We start from the raw sequence: 20,905 nt of genomic DNA, 5'->3' as shown, positions 1-20,905 counted from the left end.
TACAATACAACGAGTCTCAATTACAAAAACAGGATCTACATAAAAAATTAAAATAAATATTTTCTAAATTAGAAACATATGTAGACACAATGCACAATGACACAGTTTGATTTTATGGCCATGTATGAAAAATGAACAATTCCAAAGGGACAAAATGCATTTTGAACATCTTTGCCTCTAAATCAAAAATAGGAATATCCAGCGGCACATAAACATGAAAAAGAACTCTAAGAGGAAATGAATATACAACTGAAGAACACATGAAACCAAGACTTCTTCAGAGTGCTCTAGTGACATTAGAAACTTCCTGAGATGAGAAACGAACATCTGATAAACAATGGTCAGATGAATGCTGTACTAGACACAACGCATTGAAGAAAACATCTGGCTTAAATGCAATTGAAAAAAAAAAAACAACTAAGAACAACCGTCGTAATGGCTGTAAGCTTATCACTGTCCTTAGATGGCGGACTAACAAAACAAATAAATAAATAAGCTGAAAATCACAACAATATAGTTACACGAGGAGTTTCAATTATTAGCCACTGAGAGCTGTGAACTCGGTCACAAAAACTTATTTAATGAGCAACATTCTTTCATGAAAGGATTACTAAAGTTTACACAAGTGACACTGTAATCAGTCGAGTACATTTCAGGATGACAAAATTGTTAATAAAGTAATGTTCATATATAAGGTGCATTGTTTTTAGTAACTCGGGAAGTTAATCTATACTGCAGAAATGGAGTAAATGTTGTGCAGCAAAAGAAATTTGTAAGTAAATGGTTAGCTGTTTAGACTCAATTGTGAAATACTGTCATTAAAAATTGCAAATAAATTTGTTTAGGGATATTTCCTCCACTTTCTGCTGTTTTGAATTTGGAAACCATAATGAAATCCAACTGATATCATTATGTTATGGGAACAAAAACTGAAACGTCAGGCTGTTAGCAAAAACATCTTGAAAGTGATTCTGCACTGGACTATGTTTGTAGGTCCACTACATGGTTCATTCTTCATAAATCTTTAACATTGTCATAACAATAATAGACACCAGAAAATATGCAAGCATTTTTCAGCATATTTTCCTTACTCGATTTGACTCATCTCCTGTACCAACCCACATTACACTGTCTGCTACTGTCATGCAACTGTATTACTCAGGCATTGTTCATTTTTCATGTTTTACTGTCCTCGTGAATACCAGCTGATAAAATGAGTATCAAATTAGCCAATGAGCGGATAAAATTCCATATCAAAAAACAGATTGTTTGCTGTGAGAAATATAGCAATGTTTTCAGTAAATCATGGGCATCAAATGAAAAGTGTAATCAATATTACATTCCATCCTGAATTTCCCATTGTTTGAAAAGTATAATCAGTTGGGCTGACTATCTACACGTGGCAAAAACTAAGTTACAAATATCTGCCAAATATCAGAGAAAAATACACCTGATAAAATGTGGCACATATAAAATAAAAGCAGTTACTCTGGGAAAAAATATTTTACGCAGAACACTATCAGCAATATACATACAGGTGAAATTATAATATTTTTAATGTGAATATTGGTCTTGCTTTTAATTTACACTCTAATAAGTTATAGGAGGGATGGCTAATAATGTAGTGCTTTACTTCAGAACCAGCAATAGCAGCAGTAATGTGGATGCAGAGAGGCACTGTTTTGTGGCAGCAACCAAAAAGTTTCCTAGCTGAAAAGAGCAGCACACTGGCATAAGCCAGCAAATCAAGAGTCAGGAGGCAGTAAAGTGCACCGACGACATATCCAGTCGGAGAGTTCCCCCACATCCTCATCATTTGATGAGCCATGTGTAAGTTAACAAATGCTATGGATGTAGCAGCCATTACACGCCTAATTCCCCTGTACTGGGTATTTATTATGTGTGACAGTACATCTGTCAATGTCGTGCTGCTGATTTGGGTGAAGTGGACCATTATCTCAGTTGTAAATAAAGGAGTAATTAACAGCTTTAATGCAAATGGTGACAGTATACACAAATAATAGAGTGAGCTGATTGCCTGCTTCCTACCACACTGAAAAATCTATCACAATCAGACAAATCTATCACAATCAGACAAATCGACCCTCTGCTAATAGTGGAGAGTAGTGTTCCATTACTGCAAAATGAACACTTGTTACAATCACTGTCTAAACGAAGGAGTTATTGAATGCATGAGTTGCATGGCAGCAAACACTGTGTACAGAAATCCTGAGCACATGACTGCTGCACCAATGCTACTGAAAATGCAGCAGCAGTACCACACTTCACACCCCACAAATAATGTAAGAACGTGCTCTATAACAAATATAATTTTCTGCTAGATCAAATGAGTATGCAGGTCAGGTTAGAAATAGAAAATAATAAACAATTATCACCAATGTTGAAAGGAGATAGGCTAATGGTAACAACATTAGAGTGTGGAAAATGTGTCTGTAATATCTGGCAAAAACTGCTTTGTGTTGCAGACACTCAACCAATGTGGTTATGAATAAATTCCTGAAGATCATGGGTACTGGCATATATGGTCTTCCCCTAGTTAGACTCAATCTTCTGGAAAAATATAACATACCAGATAGCTACAAGTTTGACAGCTGATGCAAGTGTAGGAACAATGTTTCCAAAATTGTTGGGTGTAAGTGGAAAGAAAATTACAAAATTATAGAGTTTTACAGAAAGCCTGATAATATTTACAAGCAAATACATAATAATTGATTAATTGCAAACCTTAATGCCTGCTTTACAGTTCCCGTCACAATGATGAAACATTATAGTTTCGCCCAAAGCATTATTTTATGCGTAACACTTTTGTTTCTCTTAAATTCAATCTCCCTGGTATACTGAATTTTCTCTTCCTTAATGTACATCTCAACCCATCCTACATGAGTGAAGACTGATCTTTACGGTGGACTGCAAGGGTGTACCCAGGATCTGAAGTGGGGGGGGGGCAGGTCATACTAGTCTCAGGAAACAAGGACTCGAGACAACATATAGCACTTCTTATTAACAGATAAACCAGTGAAAAACTGCTATTAATAAACATTTTTAATACAACAATGCAGCTGCCCCCCCCCCCCCCCGCCCCTCGCTGGGTACGCCCATGGTGGACTCTAAAGAACACAATTACTTGATGAAGAAGCAAACAAAATAACTACCAATGTAGTTAAAATGTATTAATTTAGAAAATTTACAGATTAATATGTCAAATGAGGTTTTTGTAAACATAAAAGCTGCTTCATTCCTTTCAAACTGTCCTCTTCTGGACCACTCTTGAGTGCTTTTCAATTTAAAAAAAAAAATAAAAAAAATAAAAAATGTAACAGATCAAAATAGTCTCAAAAAGAAAGAACAGCATAGATGAAGATAAGTAACCAGTGAAACAGTGGCAAAAAACTGGGCCTTTGCACTTGTAATGAAAATAAGTAGACATTCGAGAACACACTGAAATATAGAAGGAAAGAATAGATCCAAAATGGGAAGACTGAAAATGTGAGGAGAAATTAAAGCAGGTGCTGCAAAAGAAAGCACAATCACGAAATCAGCTGTCAGAATATGAATAAGCAGCACGATTTCTGTAATGTACATGCTTGTGCTAAATGGCAAATATGTCAGTGTGTTCAGAATGTGCGTAATACTACAGTACACCACATTTTCAGATGGTGATTCATCCACTGACATTACTTTTTATTAATTCTAACTCATTTTAGGAACTAAGCAGTTTACTCTCAATTGTATATAAAAACTAATTACTTACTGGTCCTAAAATCTTTGCAAAGTTGTCCACAAATGAAAATATTGGCTCCATACAAATGTCCACAATATAAGAATGATCTGTAAAATGATTGTAGAAAAGTGATTTCACAGCTACCCGGAATCTGTACAAATGCCATTTCAAGAACCTCCTATAAAAGAAAATTAGGAGCATTTAATGAACAAACAATAGTTTGTCTTACACACTAGTTACTTTTACTTAATGGAGAAACTGAAACAGCAATTAAATAATGTAACAATTCAGACATAAGTAATGGGTGGAAAAAATTCCACAGTCATAGATTCACCACTAACTAGCACATAGTTTTTTTGAGTTTCTTTCAGTATTACATTGTCGAATATAAGTGATCATCTAACAGTCATGTCAAAAAGGTTCTCATGAAGTTCTTCATCAGTATAATTTTGTGCTCAAAGACATCCATATTTGTATACTTATGTGTTTTATGCACAGAACAGTAATTGTGATTGGAACATACAGGTGCACAAACATTTCCATATACACTTTTGTTGTTCTGAGCACACGTCACGTTACTGTGCTGAAGCAAAAGTGAAAGCAACAATCAAGAACACTGTACACAAAGTCTTGAGTTCTTCATGTGCCAATGAAAAAGAGAAGACATGTTTGTTGCTGCCACCTTCTTCTTGTTCTTCTGTCCAAAGACTGGTTTGATACAGATGTCCATGCTATTCTATCCCGTGCAGTCACCTTCATCTCCAAGTAGCTACTGCAACCCACATACTTCTGAATCTGCTTACTGTATTCATCTCTTTGTTCCCCTATTCAATTGTTACCCACCACACTTCCCTCCAGTACTAAATTGGTGATCCCTTGATGTCTCAGAATATGTCCTTCCAACCGATCCCTTCTCCTAGTTAGATTGTGCCACAAATTTCCTTGCTCCCTAATTCTATTCAGTACTTCCTAATTAGTTACGTGATCTACCCATCTAATCTTCAGCATTCTTCTGTAGCAACACATTTCAAAAGCTTTTGGTCTCTTCTTGTCTAAACTGTTTATCGTCCATGTTTCACTTCATTACATGGCTACACTCCATCAAATACTTTTCTAAAAGACTTCCTGACACTTAAATCAATATTCCATGTTAATAAACTTCTCTTCTTCAGAAACATACATTTTATATCCTCTCCACTTTGGCTATTATCAGTTTCTTGCTGTCCAAACAACAAAACTTATCTTTTACTTTAAGGGTCTCAGTTCCCTCAGAGCCACCCAATTTAATTAGACTACATTCCATTGTCCTTGTTTTACTTTTGTTGATGTTCATCTTACATCCTCCTTCCAGTATCCTGTCCATTCCATTCAACTGCTCTTCCAAGTTCTTTGCTGTCTTTGGGAATAGCAATGTCATTGGCAAACCACAAAGTTTTTATTTTTTCTCCCTGAACATTAATTCTTACTTCAGATTTTTTCTCTGGTTTCCTTTACAGCTTCCTTACTGTACACACCAAATAACATCATGGATAGGCTACAACCATGTCTCACTCCCTTCTTAACCACTGCTTCCTTTTAATGCCCCCTCGATCCTTGTAACTGCAGTCTGGTTTCAGTACAAGTTGTAAATAGCCTTTTGCTCCCTGTATTTTACCCCTGCTACCCTCATAATTTCAAGGAGATTATTCCAGTCAACATTGCCGTAAGCTTTCTCTAAGTCTAGATGTGCCATAAACACAGGTTTGACTTTCCCTAACCTATCTCCTATGAAAAGATGCAGGTTCAGTATTGCCTTGCGTGTTCCTACATTTCGTAGGGACCCAATCTCACCTTCCCTGAGATCAGTTTCTACGTTTTTCCATTCTTCTGTAAAGAATTCTGTTGTGACAGTGCCACGACATTTAAGAGTGCCACCACGTCAGTAAGCGCAAACGGCGATAGAGGCGCTCCGCAACTCGGCTGAGTGCGGGAGCGCCACCTAGCTACGAACGGCGCCGGCCGCATGTCACGGCATGGCAGTCGAATGACCGATACGGAATTGGTAGCATGTAACCAGCTATTGTTTCTACGTTTGTATATCCACACAATTTATTAGTGATTAAAGGTTATAACACTTTTTGGCAACGAGGTCGGATATTTTTGTTCCTGCGTTGTGGATTTGTGTGTTCGTATCGGGCAGACATGGAACAGGTTATGCAAGCGCTCATTGAACAGCAAACACAGCTGACAGCTGCTATTCAGGCGTTGTCGACGTCGCTTACTCATCGTCTGTCTTCCTCTTCTCCGCCTCCATTCCCTCCTTATGACGAGGCCGCTGAAGACTTGGAGGTTTATGAGAAGCGTTTGCGACAACACTTCTTGGCTTTCGGCGTTGTCGACGCTCCTATGTGTAAGTCGTTATTTCTATCTTGGATTTCCCCACGGATCTATCAGCTGCTATCTCAGTTAGCCCCGCTGCAGGAATCTGCCTCTCTGTCCTTCCAAGAAATGTGTGACTTATTGTCTACCAGGCGGCTTCCTCCTCTTTTCTTCTTTCTCCCAGTCATCTCCCCCCCCCCCCCCCCAAACACACACACACACACACACACACACACACACACACACACACACACACACACACACACACAATATATCACTATTTTTTTATTCTTCATCTCCCTTAACTATCTGAATAACATGTTTTATCTCATCATATATTGCTTCATTTTTATTTTTTTCCTGAGCTAGTTGGCATATAAACTTCAACCACTGTGCTGGGTATGGGTTTTGTGCCTATCTTGGCTACAATGATGCATTCAATATGCTGTTCATAGTAGTTTATATGCATTCCTCTTTTCTTATTCATTAGTAAACCCACTGGTGCAGTATCCCTATTTGACTTTGTACTTATAACTATTTATCCACCTGACCAGAAGTCCTGTTCCTCCTGCCACTGAACTTCACTAATTCCCACTATATCTAACTTCAATCTATCCATTTCCCTTTTTAAATTTTCTAACCTATCCACCCGATTACTGGATCTGACATTCCATGCTCTGTTCCATAGAACTCCAGCTTTGTGTCTCCTCATAACAACATGCTCCTGAGTAGTCCCCACCCAGAGGTTCAAAAGGGGGGCTATTTTGCCTCTGGAATATTTTAACCCAGAGGAAGCCATCAGCATTTAACCATACAGTAGAGCTGCATGGCCTTGGGGAAAAATTTTGGCTGTAGTTTCCCCTTGCTTTCATGCATTCGCAGTACCAGCACAGCAAGACTGTTCTGTTTGATGTTAGAAGGCCAGATCAGTCAATCATCCAGACTGTTGCCCCTGAGATTACTGAAAAGGCTGCTGCCCCTCTTCAAGTACCACACATTTTTCTGGCCTCTCAACAGATACCCCCTCCATTGTAGTTGCGCCTACGGTGTGGCTATCCGCACCATTGGGGCATGCAAGTCTCCCCACCAATGGCAATGTCCATGGTTCATGGGACGAGGGGGAGTGGGGGTGGGGGGTAGGGAGGTGAAGCCACGTGTAAAGGTGCTAACTTTAATACCTTAATAGGTGTGTTCTCCAGCCACTGTTTGATGAGAAGATTTTTTTTTTATCTATCCAATTACATTATGTTATTGGGTCTGTATTTTTCACATTTAATAAATGTTTTTACAGAAGGGTGACTAGGAGGACTCTATGTGATCACAGTTTGATTTCCCCATCTACACTCGATTATCACTATCTCAACACACGAGCTTTCTACAAAAGCAAATGTGAAGCATACAGGGGCAACAACTCTCAATACAGTTCAACTGGCTATTCGAGCATTTTCTCATTTTCTAGGAACCCTGCATGTCCTCAAATTCAGCAGAATGTGTCCTTACAATGTCAATTTAAAGGAAATATTTGTCCTTAATGTACTGGACTATTATGTCTGCTGAGTACCACTGATGAACATTTTATAAGGTGTTAGAACATACCTAGAGTCTCCCTTATGGATCGTCATGTGCATTTTCTCCCGTGTTTCGGTAGATAGTTGCTATTTCATTTCTGCAGTGTGTAGCTGGAGTCTGCTCAAACAAATCCTGTTCAACAAGTCTTTCATGCGAAGCCCAGCATCAGTGGAAAGTGTTGGTTTGTTTCCCATTACATACAACATGATTTTTGAATCTGAATTTTATTTGCCCATTTGATACAGTGATCCCAAATCAGTCTAGTGCATTATTCATTTTATTGAAATATATTAACAAGAATAGTGAAACACAAAGAATAATCAGTATTCCGGCAAAGAACTAAGCAGCACTTCTGCATGGCGTTAGCAGTCAGCGCAGGTTAGGACAGCACTGCTGCTGTTGTTATATTTGTTATTCTTCATGTTCACTGTACTTGTCAACACTCATCGATAAAACGAATTTGGGAGCACTCTCTTGAATGGACATTTAAAATTCCACTTTAAAAATAATTTTGTTTTTAATGGGAAACAAACCAACACATTCCATCACACTTCGCATCACATGAAAGACATGATGATTAGTATCTGTTTGAGCTGATTCCAGCTACACGCTGCAAAAATGAAATTGCAAATATCTGCTGAAACGTCTGAGAAAATGCTCGATGACTCTTAGGAGAGACATTCTGTATATGTGATTACATCAAAGAAGCCTCACACTCCATTACACCCAGAATCAGATGCAGACCCACTTTAAAGGCAGAAATTTAAGTTTATTCAAAAGATACATTCACAGAAAATAATTGAACAACCAAATTTATTCACATTCAGTTCCATAAATATGAAGAACAGTATAGCTTCTCATCTCATTTTGTTAAATACATGTTCCATAGATAATACTCAAGAAGCAAGTTATGATCTGTGATATGTAAAAGAGACATACAGACCCCTCTTATTTCGTGAATAGTTTGAGACACAGAAATGAGGTTTTTCAGGGATACACAGAGGGAAAAATAATTTTATTGATTTTTAATCCCCTCGATCCTTGTACCAACTGAGAAATTGAATTATGTTTTTCTGTTTTTACATGTAACAATGTTTTTTAATAGTTTTTGAAATCCCCTGAAATGGCAAGTACAGTGAGACAACGCTTGTCAGTGTTGGCACAGAAACTTCTCACAGTGATTATGCGAAACCCAACTCTCACGTGTCAGACATGGGTAAAGCAGGTGGAAGACTGTTTTATTGGTATAACATTGGGGAAAAGCAATCACTCTACAAATGAGATTCCTTACAATCACCCATACAACCCATTCTACAATATTGCTTAAGTATGTGGGACCTGTATCCAATAGGGCTAATAGGGGATACTGAATGTATACAGAGAAAGGCAACATGAATGGTCATAGGTTTTGTCTGACCCATGCAAGAGTGTCACAGGGATGCTGAACTGCCAGAGTCTTGTAGTTAGATGTAAACCCCTACTTGCAAAGTTTCAAGAACTGGCTTTAAAAGATGACTCTAGGAATAAGCTGCAACCTGTTATGTACCACTCAAAGGGATCAGCCTACACAGAGCCATTTAAACATTCTTCCTGCACTCCTTATGTGAATGGAATGGGAAGAAACCCTAATAATTGGTACTATGGGATGTACCCTCTGCCATGCACTTCACAATGGTTTGCAGAGTAAAGATGTAGATGCAGACTCTGAGAAATTTGCTAAAATCAAATGGAATGACAGCCATATTATGTTATGGTGGTGTAAATATCACCAAGTGGAACTCTCATGCCAAGCTCCATTGCAGCTATCCTCCCCTCACCCAACAAAATCCGTTCACTTACACATGAATATACACGTTCGTCTAAAATAGTTTTCCTAAGCACTTTTGATACACTAGAAGTCAGCACATAGTTCAGATTACAGCAATCTTAACTGACCCTGTATCTATTTTGTATAACGTCTTAGTAGTGTAGGCCTATTTTCTTGCTGTGTGTAACAGGACCTGGCATGAGAGTCTCACTTGATGGTGTTAGCACTGCAACAGCCATTTCCAGCCACACTGCCTTTCAATTTTAGCATGTTTCATGAATAATTTTGGCCCAAGTTTCAATGTCTACATTAACAGGCAATATATCACTGTACTTATTTTTTCAAGAGGTTTTGAATGCTGTTAAAAAAAGTTTTATTCTTTACACCTAAAAAAATACTTGCTTCAATATTTCAGTCACTACTAGTGTTGGGCAGGTTTAAAATTAGTTAGGCCTACTTATTTCTGCTCATGAATTTTGTAATGGTATAGTAGTAGTTCTTAAGGTAAAATGACATTAGCCTGCATTTGAAAACATTTCATTTCTTGTGTGAATTATCTAAAAGCTACATATTTCATTCCTTTCTATGCCAAGCTTAGACAACTGCACATCATTTATCCTTCTGGTACTGTATTTATGAATATCTTCAGTTAATCAAATTCGGAAGGGTTACTGACAATAAATTTCAATTGTATATAAATGAACTGTGATGCTGTTGTCAATATTACAGGCTGAGTAAACAAATACCTATAAACTGTATATTAAGGAATGCTACACACAATAAATAGTTTCTGCCTAAGTTAGGTGCCATCTCAAAATACTATCTTTGAGGTCATAAATGAATGAAAATATGCAAACAATTTAAATTACTGACTTTTCCAAAGTTCGCCATTATTCTTACAACAAAATTAGCTAACCCTAGACATTTCAGTATGTGTCCTACGTGGTTATCTAGTTCAAGTTTTCAACACACACACAACTGGAACTTTCTCTTATCTTTCTTCCCAGCTGTGGATTCTCAGCCTTCTTTCCTCTAAGTTCCTTCTATACCTTGAACAGCATAACTTTGAGACTGAGAGATTGCAGTGGTGAGTAGCAGTGTTGCCAGAGTGCAGCGAATCACACTTGACAAGCCTCTACAAAACAGGCAACACAGTCGGCACATGGTGCTGAAGTGAGGGAAAGCTAGGACTGAGGGGTTGACCTCTACCACCTGTCTCACAGAACCATCAATTGTAAAATTATATTAATCAGTGTGTAATGATATCCTAATCCGTTCCTGCATAATCCAATTTGTTCTACACTCCATCACAAACGTCATGATCCCTCTCCTGTCCCGTCTCGTCCCCTCCTTATAACTAGTTCACTACTTGCCCCAAGTAGATGGTGTGTCAGAGGACAACAGTGAGTGTGTATAAGAGAGATCAGTATTCTTCAGTGGATGACAACAGACGAACCAAACAAATCTTCAAGTACACGTGACAACAGAAGTCGGGATTCAAGCAGCCAAGAAAGATTTTCAATAAAACTTCTCAAGACTAATAAGGCAGCTGTAGAGGACTCTATAATTGCTGAACTCTGGAAATGTGGTGGAAGTAATGCTGTGGGCAAGCTCACCAAGGTCATCCAGAACATCTGGGAAACAGAGAAATTACCACCTGATTGGAACACGGCTCTGATCCATCCCCTTCACAAAAAGGGAGATGTTACTGACCTGAACAACTACCATGGAATTTCTCTTGTCTTGGTAACACACAAGATTCTTCCAAGGCATTATTAACAAGGGCAGAAGATTAACTGGACAGTCAACTGGGAGACTATCAGGGAGGCTTCAGGAAAACCAGATCCTGTGCTGAACAGATCCTCAACCTTAAAATGGTATTGGCATACTCCAAGATGAGAAACCGCAAAGTGGTTGTCACTTTTGTTGATTTCAAGAAGGTCTACGACTCTGCTGATAGAGAAACACTTAACAAAATACTCCAGGAATTAGAACTAGACAACACAACTCGCAGACTCATTCTAGAAACCTTGATAAACACCCATTCGAAGGTCAAATTTAGAGTTGAGATCTCAAAAAGCTTCAAGATAAAGGCTGGAGTGAGACAAGGGGATGGACTCTCCCCTTTTACCTTCAACTGTGTCCTCGAAAAGGTTGAGAGAACGGCGCAAAGAACTGACCAATTTGGGTGTCCAGAGTGGTGGCTACCTGGGCCGTAAGAATGAAGGACTGATTGTAGATTGCCTGGCTTTTGCAGATGACATGACACTGATTGCTGATTCTCTTGAAATGACAACAATGCAGGTAAACTAACTCAGAAAACAGGCACCCAAAGTCGGTCTTCAAGTGATGCGGGAGAAAACAGCTGTTCACCAGCATCAAAGAAGCTAACAAAGATGTTATTAGACCTGGGAAAGATCAAAAGGACTGAAAAATTTAAGTATCTCGGCAAATGTATTGAACCCAACTTATCAGAAAAAAACGTCATTCTTCATGAGAGTCAACAAGTTGGAATTAGCCTATCGACCGACTATGAACACCTACATCAAGAAAAGCCTGCCACGCAACCTGAAACTTAAGCACTACACAACAGTCATATGACCAGAAGCCCTATATGCCGTGGAATGTCTTTCTACGAACTGGAGAGGTCTGATGGAGAAATTGGAAGTCAGAGAGAGAGGAGAACCCTCAGGATGATCCTAGGCCCGATAGAAGAACCTGAGAACTTCAGAAGGTGGCATAACTCTGAGCCCTACAAACATATCGAGAGGCTCTCTGACTGTGCAAGAAAAAGAATGGTAACTTTCTATAGCCATGTTGCAAGATTGCCTTCAAACAGATTAACCAACCATCTGTTCACCTTCTGGCAAAACAAGAAGGTTCGCACCACTTGGCTAACAGAAAACGAGGACATTAAAGAACTGGGAATAACTGATCTCCAGAACAGACAGTCTGTGAGACTGACTCTGAAGGAAGTCCGAAGATTTCAAGAAAAGCCCCAAAGAAAAGGTACCCCATGGACAGAAGAAAGGAAGGAGTTACACCGACAGAGGATGCAACAGTACTGGGCATAGATCAAAGCCCAACAGTTGAACAAGTGTGGTCCAAAGTAGCCTCATTTGGAAGAAGACGAAGAAGAAGAAAGCAACGTAAGAGAGGAAGATACAATAGACAGTGACAACTTTAGAACAAAAGTCTTACAGATAGAATGATTTTGTGCAGTTTTATCAAAATTTAACATTTTCATCAGTTTTTTTAATCCAAAAATGGTGTTTATAAACCTAACAGTAGAGGTTTCAACTAAAAAAAGTTACACTTAGGAGGAGTTTGCTAGTTTTGAACTGCCACTAAAGCCCCTCTCAGACATTTGGGGTGTGTAACAGGGAGTCACTGGAACCTGTGCTTCATTGGTAGTTGAACTGTTTTATTTAGTAGATTCCATGAGCAAGTAAGTAAAAATCATTCAGAGTCTTGTTGTTTGAATTCCCTTTCTGCCGTTGTTGCATTTTTCGATCCTTTCATCATGGTTTCTTCTTTATTAAATTACAGAATACCCACAAATAAAGGATTAATATTGAGTGTTTATTTTATGATGCTCTTCCATTCTTTAACAACGTTTTCACTATTCAAAAGTATCAGCTATAGTGTTTCTAAAGAGCTATAATTGACCTAAGCCCTTCATATATCAAATCTTTAATCTGCACTATAAAAACTTATTGTTACAATTAGGCCCATATCAGATTAAATACTTACAGAACCAAACCTGGAGCTGCTGTCAACTTCCATCTTATCCTGACCATAATTGGTATGAAACCAAAATGCGTATTTTCATTGCTTTACTGGATAAGGAGTATCACTTCAAATCATAATAATCCATTTCAGACAACTGTGAAAACTGGAAAAAGAAAAATAGAATGCACATTCCATAAATGACATTGCAAATGCAATTTTGCTCAATGACATCACAAATACAATTTTGCTCAACATTTGATTTTTTATGTCTTAATTACTCAGATATAAAAGCAAAACAGATACAAATCTCTTTTTAGAGAAACAGTAACTGTTACCTACAATGTGCAACATAAAATAAGTGTGATAGGTGATTCTGACACAACTAAAAAATGCCACCTATAAGTAAAATGTGGCATGGTTTTCAGGATCAAATTTTTCTTGTTCTGGAATAAAAATTTCTGACTGATGTGCATCTGATGAAGACACTACTATTTTATGCGCGTACAAGCGCGTTAACTATTCTCACACATTTTGTATGTCCATCCTTTTGACAGGAGGTCTTGGGTACCACAGCTGTTTACTATTGTAAGGAAATGAAACGCCTGCACCCATCGTTATGGTTTTATTATTTTGTAACTACCAGTTTCTGCACTTCCATGCGCCATCTTCAGACCATAGTTAATAGTGAAGGGGTTGACACGATCCCTATATATACCACATCAGTGGCCAACACAGCTTGTTATGCGGACAATCTGTAAACTTTGGTTTCAGCACTCCAACCATCAACTGCCAGTTGAGTGATTCAGTTGGCAGTTGATGGTTGGAGTGCTTAACCAAAGTTTACAGAATGTCTGCATAGCCAGTTATGTTGGCCACTGATGTGGTGTATAGGGATCATGTCAACAGCCTTCAGCATCAAGTACAGTCTGAAGGTGGCACACTGAAATGCCGAAACTTGTAGCTACAAAATAAATAAAATCATAAGGACAGCTGCAGGCATTTCATTTTCTTACAATTCTTACATATTGTTGTGTTTAGAATCATCCTTACTCAAAGTCTGATGTGACAGACTCACTGTGTGCCTGCCTCAATGAAACTGCTCTTATATCTTTGGTCTAAGTAACTTTTAAGCATGAGATGTCAAGGATAAGTTTAGGAGATGAAGGAAGGAAGGAAGTATGGTTCAAGTTAATGTTCATAATAATATTGGTCAATAGGAAATGAAAATTTGTACTGCTGAACATCCTCACAATCAGCTTTCATGATTCACAGACACTACAAGAAACTAAATCAGGGAGAACTGGCAGGTATTTGAAAAATGGTCTAACGGAATACTAAATGTCTGATGTACTTCACTTACTTTTTGCTTTCATCTTACACTTTTAACTTCTTTTTTGTTTACTTTTCTTCAACTAAGAAATGTGGAGCAACAAAACACGTGAATCTGCAATGTAAAACCTTTTTTCCTTCCCCAGTGCTATAGCCTGTGGAGCATACAAAGCTGTAAAGCATGTTGCATCCCTCCCACCCCTTTAATGTATCTATTCACTTTCCCACAAACATAAAATGTCAATTTATTATTGAAAATCATGCAACTGTGCACATCTCATTCCTTATACAGTATTTTCTCTGAGAAATTTTAAGGCCATTAGAGCCACAAATCTCTAACTGTGGGAAATAAGTTATAAATATACAGTATTTCAAAAATTTGTAATTATTAACTATCATAAATTTGTCATAAAAATTTAAATAATGTATGTTTGATATTTTTAAAAAACCAATAGCTAAAAAGATTTTCTGTCCAATATCCTGTGTACAATATATGTACTGAAAAAGAGATTTATATGAACAAATAAATAAATAAATAAATAAATACTTCTCATTCACTATCGACTGTTAATCCTGCAGAATCCCTACAGTAAAATCTGATTGTGGCTGGAGAAAATAAGCCACAGGATAGTAAAAGAAAAGCTTCACAGCCACATCTTGTATACAACAAGTGGAAATTTAAAAGTAAAGAACTTGTCTAAGAATGTTACAAATTCCAATCATAATTTCATTTTAACTCAATGATTGATCATATTCATTGTGTTAGAAAAAAATATATGGTGCTCTAATGCAAAAATAGAATTAAGTAACACATCAGACACTTAAATAGCTAATGCACTGCATGAGCCAGATGACATAGCCCTTGTCCTCAACCTGTTGAAACAGAATCATGATTTACAGTAGACCCTACCAATATTTCTTTATACAACCATTATAAGTGCTACATACAGAATATTTTCAACTACTTTGAAGTGAGCCTTCCGCCCACTAACAATCTCACTTTTTCATACTCTGGCAGCATGGAAGAAGATTCAATAGGCTCTATACCATACGCCATAATGACAGTGATCTAGTCCTGTACTAGTGGCTGTGTAATTTCACATGATATTTTGCTGTCGCATTCACGGACTACAGAGTTCTCAATTGTTTATCAAGAGCATACAAAAAGTTTATACACAATGTACCACCAATACTAGACACCATGAAGAAAAATTTCTAATTAAGACATTCCAAAAATACGGTACCCTACATTCATTTCAACATGATCTGGATTTAAGCTGTGACAATATCCAACAAACATAGCATCAGCATTTTTCAAATCCATAAAATAAAAATATGTTTGGACTTGGTATCGTCATTTTCGTCTTGGTAGATTCTGAACATGGCTGACTCAATATATTTTCATAAGACAGAATACCAAATCAACAGGTACCTATCACGTTTTCCCATGATCCAGGCTCTGTTGCAGCCTCAAATATGTACCACAACGGATAAAATCACAAAGTTTCTCTACGATTTTTCCTTCATGTTTTTAGTAAGCTATTTTCTTAACCAATATGAAACTTTGTACGTTTCTTACGAAAAATCTGTGTGGGACCACGCTAAAAAAAGTGTAATAAAAACATAAAATAGATATGAGTCCGAATCTTGTGCCAACTGACAAATATTGTCCCTTCCTTTAATGGTCATTCAGAATAAAGAACCAATTCAGAAAAATCTGAGATCCGATAATAAACCGCAATTATTCGTGATTTCTGTATAATACGAATTTCTTAATGTCTGTTGAGGCCAACACTCCCGCTGCAAACGACGTCGTTAGGAAACAATAAATCCGAATCCTAAAAGTTATGCCCCAAAGTTGAAAATTGATTTGTAGCGAATTGCATACCGTATAAAGATTTCCACTGTAGCTAACGTTTTAAACATCTACATTTACTGCTAGTTCTGGATAAATATCGCAGAAAAACTAACATGCAGGCAGGACCATCTGGAAATTTCTCAAATAAAAGATAAGACACTGTGCATTCTGTTCGCAAAAGTGTAAACAAACAGATGGTAATGAAAAACATAAACGTGCTGTTTAGTGTGTTACCAATCTAATACAAAGATTTGGTTACACAAATTTAACAGAGGTCGGTAATACAATCTGAGTTGCTGGTACCTGTTCAAGCAACCCGTACAAGATATTCACCGTCACACGTTTGTACATTTTACTCAGTAAGTACTTGTGTCATATGGTTGTTGTCATACAGCTTCTGGCATTTCCACAGATATTTAAAACCACAGCCTTTGGTGTGACTAATTTTAATGTATGCACAAATTAAACGTGATGAGGAAACTAAGGATAAAAAGGCATTTTACGGGGTAGATGCACTTATTCAATGTTTTAGGTATCTCATTGAGAATTGTATGGATAAGAGATTCTTCGGTATTCTTTCCGATGACTGACTTTTATACTATTTCTTGCTCATGAGGTATTTAAAAGCTTACTGGTTTTTAAAGGGTAATAATAGCATGGCTTTCCAACATAAAATTAAACTATCATGCTGCTATAGTCGAAAAAACGCCCGCCTCTGTTGCAGACGACCTTGGTCGAAATGGAACAGTAAAGTGTAACATCTGGCAATTAATCTCTGTAGCGCACTGATTTTGACCGCGCTGTTCGAAGTGTGAAAATGCAACCGCAGTCTTCAACTAAATTTTACGAAGACTTATCAAAAGTTCTGGAAGACGAGCTAGCTGAGAATAAGAAGTGTATCGATAGACTACTTGAAATGAGGGGTAAGCTTATAGACTTTATGTGGAATTTACCCAATATAACAGAAGCAAACAAGCAAGCCAATAACAGAGAAGTTGTCAGTAGCAAATAATATAATTTTTCATATACTCTAAATCAATCTGGTATACATTGTAATGCTTCAAGTTTCTGGCAAACGATCTCATTTCCACTGTTCTGTACTTTCTGTATATTATGTATTCTGGAAGACCACGTACCCTCTGTCAACTAACGTATGGTGGGTTCTGAGGCACTAATATAGCGTCAGATGTAGTTGTATTGTTGCGGATATATATTTTTAAGATACAACACAGCTCGCATGACTTCAGCGTACTCGCTTTCATCCTGAATATGAGTGCACATATTCAGAACAATTATACGATTATTACATTGTTCATTATTACAATCAAAGTCGACCATCATTAAGGTACCATGATTCCTTTGTTCTTCTAATTTTATCCACCACCCATATTAGTGAAATTTTAACTGTGAAGCATCTATGAAGTAGTATCCGATGATGCTTGAGACTCCGGGTTTAAGCTGTTTGTTCGAATGACTGACATAACGTATGCAGACATCGTAATTTATTCAGCGATAGATATAAAGTACAATTGCAAACTAAGGATACATGCCACTAATGAACTGAGACTTGTCGGTACGTGGAGAGTGATCCGCGCTAGACTCTTCAGGGTCAGCATAAAACACAAAAATAAATGTAAGATTAATGAAAAAATATTTCTTTTGCATAATGAGCTTCCTCACATTGCACTCGTTCATCTCACAAAAAGACGGTTTTGGGCGTAACTATATTTTACTCGGTTTTCGTGACAGCTTCCAAAGCTCGTTGTTTTGGATGACCCAAACATGCAACAAATTAATGTATTCGTTACATTCCTTAGAATTTCAGTCCCACTAGACGAAGCTGCATATATCCTTTGAGTCAGTTTACAGGAGGTTAGATTGATCTGCGCTTTCCGAAAGCCCTGGAAAACCCTTTAATGGCATACTACGCTAATTTGTAATCTATAACTGTTCTGTGTTCACCTAGCGTTGTACTCTACAGGAATTCGCACGTGAGGTACATACACTTTACTGTAACACAAACAAAATATCTCCAAGTTGTCCCACATCGAAATTTCCATGATTTGACAAATTACTAGAACCCATATGAGAAAGTGCCTCCTCTCATAAAAAGATGCTTGACCTGGAAGAAACTTCTCCAGTTTTCCCAAACTGTAGTTATCTCTACGTTCTGTGAATCACTATGAAATGCAGGTAGAAAGGTTTCTTCCCGTTTCACTTGAGGACACGACAAAGAATGATTGCCTACATGTCTCCGTGCGAATTGTAGCCATTCTTTAATTTTGTCTAAGCACCCTTGACAAAAGAAGACTATTCGCAGGGAACGGGTTCTTGAAATCTTTGTGATATATTAGGCGTTTTTCATCGATTATGCGACACAGGATTTTTCCTCATTTCTTGTACTCTGCCACTAGGTACCGTACTTAAATAAATTTGAGTTTATTCACCTTGCATTTCCTTGTATTATGTTCGTTGTCTCCTGTTAAACCGATCTGATAGGCTACTTCAGTAGTATTCCAACAGCGTGCTTTGTAAGGAATCTATTTCTCACGTGATCTGCAATCTCCTAGCATCCTACCAATACATCGAAGACTGGAAATAGTTTTATCTGAAAATTAAGCTACGCGACTGTTCCACTTCATATCCTCACACTTTAGCCACTAAATTTTAAGTTTAATGCAATGCACAGTTCCACATTTCTTGATAGTGCAACCAGTCCTTGCAGCAGGCTGATATTTTATCCAGATTCAACGGGATGTTACTAGGGTTTTATCAGATATCACTTCCTGATAAGTAACGACGTCATCTGCGAAAAGTCTGAGGTTCCAACTAACATATCCGCTAAGTCATTAACGTATGTGGGGAACAGTTTCCTGAATTACGCTTGATGGTGCTTCTCTGCTTGTTCACAGTCTTCATCCAGAATAACGTATTATGTTCTGCCTGTCGGAAATTTCGATTCGAGTTGCTTATATGGTTAGTTATCCCATATGAATACAATTTATTTAGCTACTAAGCGTCCGTTTATTTATTTATTTAATTATTTGATTAATTTTGCAGTTCCATAGATATTTGATGCGAGCGCATCGCTTGGATGTAAAACTTGTCAGATTACAGTAATAACCAGATATAAATTTGCATAAGGTTTACGATCTAATTCGTACACAAACCGTTACATAAAAATGAGCCTCTAGTGCACAGATAATAAGTCAGTAATAACAATCATACAAAAGGCTTACAATCCAATTCATATATAAAAAGATACGTAAAGAAATGAGACATTAGTACTAGAGGTAGGTTCGTACAGTAACATTTAAAATTCATCACAATTCAAAAGTCCAATATATTAACAAAAATGTCTATAAAAAAGAGCTATCCGAAGACAAAACGATTTTTTTTAAATTTAGGCAGTTCCCTAGTGACTGGAAGTTCGTTATATATCTTTCTGCCCCAATAGTACACTCCCTTACGTACTACGCTGAGATCTTTTCAAATCTTTCGTAGATCGTGTTTACTTTTTGTATGGTGATCATGGTAAGAATTGTTAATTTTGTATATTGGTTGAGTCTTGTTGACAAAGCACATAAGTGAAAAAACTTACGCGCATGGCGTGTTGCGATCCCCATCGGTCTGAATAAATTCTAGCAAGAGCATCTAGGGTAGACTCTGCTCGTAAATCTGATGATCCGCTTTAGTACCACATAGACTTTACTAGCTTCTGACATGTTCCTCAAAATATGACTCCGTATGTCACAAGTGAATGGAAATATATTAAATATTCATCTTCGATAGTTTCAGTGTCACAAAGTGATCCAATGAAGCGAATGGTAAACGCTTCCCTCCTCTGTCGTTTTACATAGATCAAAGGTGTGAACTGATCAGTTTAGGTTAGTGAATAAGGAAACACACATTCTATAAATTATTCTTTCCTTGGTCTAGTAGTTAACATTATCGCGGAGGTATCGAGGTCGGTTCCTTATGACCTTGACGTTGACGAGACGTTGGATCTTTTTTTTTTTTTTTGCCGTTAGGGATTCTAACGCGTGACAAAAATAAGTCAGGGTTGTCGGAGAGATTCTGTAATACAGTTTTATTGTGGTCGTTTGGAAGTCTGAGCTGCGTGGTTTGATCAACGGACGCCTATATACAGTTGCTAATATGCAGCAGACGTTTTCCTTTTCTTATTTTTTTTAGAAAAGATCCATCATACTGCTTGTATACTGATGAAGATTTCTGTCATTTTTGTCTACTGCTGGTCTTGCTTGATGAAGTATTTTTTGAAGTATGAGCCGCTCATTGTCTAAGTTGATTGTGATTGTAGCTTCTGCCAGAGAAACATGATCGTGTAAACTTTCTTGCTTGATTTTATAGCCCTCATTGCAATAGCAATTGTCTCTTTTTCACCCTGTCTGTCCTGTGACTGGTGTGATGCGGCATGCCCCGAATTTCTGTCCTGCGCTACCTCTTCATCACCGAGCAGCATTTGCGCCATACGTATTTGGATGTATTC

The 20,905-nt window shown here is 37.6% G+C and overlaps 1 protein-coding gene across 2 annotated transcripts in view; it reads right to left on the bottom strand.

Annotated features, from left to right (window-relative positions):
- LOC124796362 (palmitoyltransferase ZDHHC16B) overlaps nt 1–16,909 on the bottom strand; it is an 86,110-nt gene extending 69,201 nt beyond the window's left edge. The window contains exons 1-3 of one of the 2 annotated variants that reach the window (XM_047260520.1): nt 16,699–16,909; nt 13,230–13,371; nt 3,773–3,920 (exon numbers count right to left, since the gene is read on the bottom strand). In XM_047260520.1, the coding sequence (XP_047116476.1) occupies nt 3,773–3,920; nt 13,230–13,276 (195 nt within the window). In that variant the 5' untranslated portion in view covers nt 13,277–13,371; nt 16,699–16,909. The remainder of the gene's footprint in view (nt 1–3,772; nt 3,921–13,229; nt 13,372–16,698) is intronic. The other variant, XM_047260519.1, reaches the window with a different exon arrangement.
- Nucleotides 16,910–20,905: the final 3,996 nt, after the last annotated feature.

Source organism: Schistocerca piceifrons, chromosome 4 (assembly GCF_021461385.2).
Source record: "Schistocerca piceifrons isolate TAMUIC-IGC-003096 chromosome 4, iqSchPice1.1, whole genome shotgun sequence".
In the NCBI taxonomy this organism is placed as follows: domain Eukaryota; kingdom Metazoa; phylum Arthropoda; class Insecta; order Orthoptera; family Acrididae; genus Schistocerca; species Schistocerca piceifrons.
Note: the sequence above shows the minus strand (reverse complement) of the source record. Positions and strands in the feature narration are given on the sequence as shown.